Source organism: Lepisma saccharinum, chromosome 17 (assembly GCF_977018435.1).
Source record: "Lepisma saccharinum chromosome 17, izLepSacc3.1, whole genome shotgun sequence".
In the NCBI taxonomy this organism is placed as follows: domain Eukaryota; kingdom Metazoa; phylum Arthropoda; class Insecta; order Zygentoma; family Lepismatidae; genus Lepisma; species Lepisma saccharinum.
Window position 1 is genome coordinate 8,589,617 of NC_139245.1, and position 6,734 is coordinate 8,596,350.

The window sequence follows — 6,734 nt, forward strand, 5'->3', positions numbered from 1 at the left end:
CTAGAAATAATTACTTAAAAGGTGAAACATGCATAGGCTGTCTATATCGTAGACAAGAATGTTATGATTACATTAGTAAACTTGGAGAGTAAAATCAAACTTTCTGTTTGATATTATTTTTATTACCTGCATTTGTATTAGTAATGCCATAACTCATGTTTTATATGAACTGGCATAAGTATAAAACATTATTTTTGAATAAAGACGATATGTTACTGACAGCATTAGTCAAAAGAAGCATGCTTCTATTTACAATATAAACTTCTAAAACTGTATAGGTTATTTGTTGTATTTTCCGATAGAAAGGGCAAAATATGAACAATAATTAAGGCAGAATTATTAAGACGATTAATATGTGATTTGTTTCACTGGTGGTGATAGAAACAGTAACGTACTCTCCAAGCTCCGTTCATTCTTTTTGTCTGTATAAAGTGCTGGCTACCATTATTTCAGTAATACATCACGATAATCTTGCTTATCTTCTACATGGAACTTTGGATTACGTAAATTCAATTGTGCCAGCTTATGTAAGTTTTGTATCATGCATCTCGTAAGCACTGTAACACTTATCGTTTAGGACATATCACTGCCTTATCACCTGCTACCGAGATAAATGAAATCTCTTACACCTCTCCGAATGCATCTTTTGTTTCCTGCATTGATACAATTACTAACAAAGATGTATAGGCATCTTTTTGCATATCTAAAACATTTGAAATTTTAAAAATAACAAACACTTGAGAGGCGGAAGTTAGATATCAGAACATTTGGCATAACAGCTCTTTTGAAGGTCAAGGTCCTCCTTGTGGGTTTTTCATTGGTTACACGTTGTCAATATATCGAATCCCGTTCCTATTATCCTACTTTTAGACTAGAGCCTCTGCCCTTTCAAGAAAATCAGGATTAAAATGTAAAAAAATTAGGACCACGTGGATGAATGTTAATATTAGAACAAGCTTACCTATTTGCAGGTCACAGGATGAGCTTCGCCACCATCTTGATAGATTTACGTTCCATGCTGCTATGGTATCTTTAACGAAGGCCAGAACCACTTCCTTACCCCTCTCTAGTCTTAATCGTCTCAACCAATTGATAATTCAGATCATATATCGACTGTTGGTTTGATCTCGGTTAACCTTGCTGCATAAACTGATCTGACTTGAATCGGAGCCTATACACCGTACTCTTTCCCACGTGAAGATAATTTATTATTCAGCATTGGACAGTGACATCAAATGAATGTGCTGTACCTGCCCGTAGCACGTGTCTTGGAAAGAGTATACTTGCAAGTCGAAAGTTGATGTCAAACCGCATCTGATCGTCTTGTCAGTTACATTGCATGCAGCAACTTTTGTTCATAATATTTTTCCACGGAATCTTTTTTTATGACAGACGCTCTCCCGTTTGCCTCATAAGAGTACACATGTCCTTAAAACCTTATCTTCAGTTGGCTAACACGCGATTATGATAGCTATGTTACATCATCGACCTTGTAGTATTGCAAATGTCCGCCAGCGAGTTTCCACGCTTCCGATTCCCTGCTGTGGTGCGTAGCTTCCGTGTGTACTTCCCTTTTCAATTTTTTTCTTTTAATTCAAGAATGGGAATGGAAATTATCATTTTTTATCGAATCCAATGAATGAAGTTACCGTGTAGAAGATACGCGAGTGCATGTCACGTGCAACAAAGACTTTACTCACGTATCTGTCCCACTTTATTTTATATATTTTTCCAAACTATAGAGGTTGCCATCATATAGTTTATTTTGCTATAAGAAGCACTGCTGACTATTAGGCTGTGTACAGCTTTGCTTTTAAAACAACAACAATATTTAAAGTGTACAGTGGGATCCAAGAGTATTACCGTGCAAATTGTCCATCACCATGTTCGTGCACTTTATTTGACCCAATAAGAGCTTCAAGAATTAAAAGAAAACTCAAACTAAGCTGTTGACAACTTCTGCACCAGCATACATAAAAATACATCGCTTCAAAACACACAGGATGCAAGAGAAAAATTAATGAAAATAATCATGGACAATTTGCACGGTAATACTCATGGATCCCACTGTACAACATGACAGATTGAAGTACACATTGTTATTTTCAGAAACTAAGATAAAATATATTCTTGTTGGTCTTTGTTTTTATCATTTTTTCCCCTCTTTTATCAAGTTTATACTAGATTGTTTAAGCTTCAATGAAAATATAGATAGAAAAGTTAAGACATACATAGCGTATTACTGTCAGGATTGTGTGTGTTGAGTTCTCTTTCTTGTGTTTAGTTGTATCATGCTTAGATTTAAATTATTCGTCTCTGATGCATGCCTTTTAACAATGTAATATGAAAATTTCATAATTCGAGTCTGTTGCATTTATTTGGAACTTAGCCAATGGGCTGTAGTTAATATCATGTTGACTTTAATTCGTAATTTTGTCAGGGTTTCTAAAAGAGGTCGGTCAGCATGTCGCGGAAGTCAATTTGAACTCAAGGTAATGTCACTTGGGGCCACCGTATCTGCTATTACTTAACTCCGAATATTGTTGGAGTAAGACTTACGTAATTCACTGCGATTATTCACTATATTTCATCTTTACTAATAAATTGAACATATTATTTGATAGAAATTTGGTCATGGTCGTTGCAAAAGGCATGCCGAAGGTGGAAAAATTCAACAAATATGTTTTATACGTATTTCCCTGCAATTTACGTGGGATCATATTTTAAAAAATGTAGTGTAACTTAAATATTTCCAACTTACGTGAGATTAAAAATAATACAGAAAATAACTTTAATATTAACATACATATATCTTGAAATTATCGGGATTGGCCATAATGACATGTATTTAGCAATAAAATAATGTTACTTTATATTTTATGTAGGCCTATATTTCCGTAATAAGAATTTATCAATTACATTATATTGAATTATATGCAGAACAAGATTTTAGAAGCATAAGTAAATACAAATTTTTTTTTTTCTATAGACCGCCGGATTTAAATACATTATGGGCCAGACAGAGTTTTAAAGATCGAATTCATTGATTTGGTTTATTTTACTTTGCTTTTCTGCCACTTGTGGTTAATCGCGAAGATGAGGATGAGTGAGGATATGATGAAGGGACGCTCACAAAGAACACCCATACTCAGACCGGAATTAGAACCCAGGACCCCTTTCGTAGCCGGCTGTGATAACCACTCCTCCGCGAAGGTTGGCATTACAGAAGGGGGAAATATCACGATTTTTAAAAAACTCTAGAAAGTTGGCGAATTTGATCACGTCTTTACCCTTTAGTGTCAGCATTGTGTATGTGTGAATTGAGTTACTTTCCTTGTGTTTAGTGTTCGATACCCGGTTAATGCACATAATGGTACGAATCCCACTTTAAACTGTAGGTCCAGTCCCGATCTGCCTTACTGTGCATAGAGTGCACTCAAAACACAAAATCAATCAATCAATCTTGTGTTCAGTTTTAGTATACTTAGATTTAAATTATTCTTCTGTGATGCGTGCCTTTAACAAATGGAATATGATAATTTTCTAATTCAAGTCTGCTAAGTATATGTGAAACTTTGCCAATATTATCTCAACTTTAATATTTTTTTCAAAAAGATTATGCAGAATTAAAATGTACATGTATTAATCAGTTTATTTTTTCTTTGCAGCCAGAGAGCGGTTCTCGTCGTCCAGTACGGACGAGCACTCCTCATCGGACCAAGAGTTCGGTCGAGGGTCGAGTCCCGTTCCCGCAGGCGTCAGAAGCAAAGGCAGCAATGGGTCCTCGGCGGTGAGGAAACGACGGGGGAACCTACCGAAGCATTCGGTGAAAATCCTGAAGCGGTGGCTGTACGACCACAGGTACAACGCTTACCCGAACGACGCGGAGAAGCTCGCACTGTCCCAGGAGGCCAACCTGACGGTGCTCCAAGTGTGCAATTGGTTCATAAACGCCAGGAGGAGGATTCTCCCGGAAATGATCAGACGGGAGGGAAACGACCCTCAGCAATACACAATATCTCGTCGGGGAAAGAAGCTCCAGCAACGCGGCTCCAGCGCATCGTCGCGAAGGTGGAACGGGAAAAGGTGGAGCGACCATGACTACGACGAGACCAACTGCAGGAGCGAGGACGAGACCACCCCCGAGTACGAGACTAGCGACACGGAATCGTCTCTTCGGCACACGGCCACGCAGTGGCTCAGCGAAACGTCCTCGAACCACCGCGACATCGCCAGCGTTATAGTCTCCCCTTCCCACCATCACGACGTTGCGCCACCCCACAAAACGCAACCGCCCAGCGAAGAGGAAGAAGCATATCAAGTCACTCCTCCTCCCACACCACCCGACGAAGACGACGATAAATTCAAGTGGCTCTACCTGTTGGTGGAGGCGGCCGTCAGGCAGCGGGACAAAGAACTATCGGCTCGACAGACCCATTTATAGCAAAAGTCAAGTTTCATATTTCGCGCCAAAAAAGACAGTCGCGACCACGCATGCGCCGTCGATACATTTCAGAACGTGTGCGTGGAGTGTAGTCGAGTCGTAGTGTGATGTAGTCGGTGTGCGTGCGTGAACATGCGTGGGCATGTGAAATGTTATTTAGATGTAATACGAGCGACTGAGGACCTCCAAATCTGCTCAATTCAGTTTGGTATGGGATAGAGAGGAGTTTGTTCCGGAACAAATTCGCTGGGAACCCATGCACTAAAACCTGCGCGGGTGATACAAAAATGCCGGGGATACGGAGGGGGAGTTGTTTTGAATATGATTGCTCAGTGGTATCCAAACTTTATGTCGCACTGAAAGTTATTAACTTCGCTATTCGTCGTGTCTTACACAATCCTGCTTACGAAGTTAATCAAACTGCAACCAACACAACTATGGAAAATCAATCTTGGCTTATGAAATTACATAAGTAGCTAATTCGAGATGGATTTTTCTATTTTAAACTTGAAATTAACTTAATCGCCTTATTTTACAGCATGTGGGCGCTATAATTGATGTGCCTTATGAACTCTGTTCACTGTAACCACAACTCATTGCCTTACTACGACAAATCGCTCAAAATATCACGTCACATATCAGTAGGTTGTGAAGACAACCTAACTAACGCCATTTTAAGAATGGCGCATAGATGCATTTCTATCATAAGATTACGAATTCGTTGACTTTGGTAGATATCTCTGAAGCATTGTTACTCAAAACGTGAGAAAGTAAAGTTTTTTTTAGCATCGTTGACAATTTTTAAATTAGAAATATCGACCAAAACCAACGGTAAGACGAGGTCTTCCATTCTGGCAGACCGATGAAACCTTGTGCGGGAAAAAGCACCCAAGGAAGCAGATGGAGGGAGCGACACTCTGTTAGTATTCCTCCTCTGTCCTAAGCTTATTGAGTAATTCCGTTTCTCCATGTTGTTCGACGGGTAAACGGTACAAACTAGGTCATCGTTAAACGAGACAGTGCGCAGCACCGCTGAACTGATGTCTTCCTGTCTTTACAAAAGCCAACAACACTTTTTTTTTTATTTTATTAAATGTGTTCATGTGAAATACTGCAATCAAAGAGACGAGGCTGTGACACCTCAACTCGAGTGCTTGTTGTCACTTTACAGTTACTGTTTTTTAAAAAATAAAATAACCAAAAAATGATTTTAAAAAAATATTGTGAAAGAAGACTGTTATAATTGATCACATTTTTGTCTCAGGATTTTTATAGATATTTGTGATGACGTCATATAGTCTATTAGTAATGTTGCAACTTTCTTTTTTTGTGCTGTTGAAAGTGCAATAGTAGTGTTTTGGTTGGTGTTTTTTAAAAAAAGAAAATAACTTTTTGAATGTTTGCACTGGCACCGTGGAATCATGTCAAGAAAAGTCAAATACCATCTTCCATCCAATATAGCAGAAAGTAGACATACGTTTTTAGTGCCATAAGGGTAAAAAAAATCTAGCATGTACCATTTTAAGTTGGTAATGCAAAATGAAATAGGGAAAATTAAAAGACTTATGAAATTTGTATTTTCTGTTTTCTTTGAAACAAACCTGATTAAAAGGGTGGGAAATACCACATGCCCTGTAACACAAATGTAAGCTACTGATAGAAGAATTTTGTGAACTTTGTCAGAACAGTTGCTAACTCCAAACACAGACTGTAGAGAGATGCTTTTGTTGATTGATTGGTTTGCTTGATTTTTCTTCGCTTTTTGTCCCACTTTTGGCTAATTTCCAAATATGGGGATGAGTGATGATATGAGGAAATTGATGAATGGACACTCACACACACACCCATGCTCATGCGGGGATTTGAACCCGGGACCCCTGTTGTTAGAGTCAGATGCGTTTCTATTTCCAGGATTCACAACTAAGTCTGAACCAACGGACATTAAACTCTTTGCTCACTAGTGTAAGATGTCTGGGACATACGAGAAACAAACTTTTCAATTAATTGCAGTCTTCATGCTAAGTGTTCACTTATGATACATTTTGGTGCATGGTATAATGTATGTACAGGTTCTCGAAGATAGAATGAAAGGTTTTGTCAAGGTTATTGTGAATTGTACGTTAAACTGTCTACCTTGAAAGTTTTTTCATTAGATGCAGCAACTCAGATAAGCAAACAGATGATTTAGAGACCAACATACATTTTGCCTTTACTGAATCACGCCACATACAATCGATTGAGAAAAACCCAATTGTTGACTACGTGGGAGCAATATTTGTGGACTCTGAAC

General features: G+C 38.4%; 1 protein-coding gene across 1 annotated transcript in view; it reads left to right on the forward strand.

Annotated features, from left to right (window-relative positions):
- Window positions 1-6,019, forward strand: part of LOC146001505 (uncharacterized) — a 72,811-nt gene extending 66,792 nt beyond the window's left edge. Inside the window, exon 2 of the mRNA XM_083138894.1 lies at window positions 3,669-6,019. Coding sequence (XP_082995020.1) covers window positions 3,669-4,444 — 776 coding nt within the window. The 3' untranslated portion in view covers window positions 4,445-6,019. The remainder of the gene's footprint in view (window positions 1-3,668) is intronic.
- Window positions 6,020-6,734: the final 715 nt, after the last annotated feature.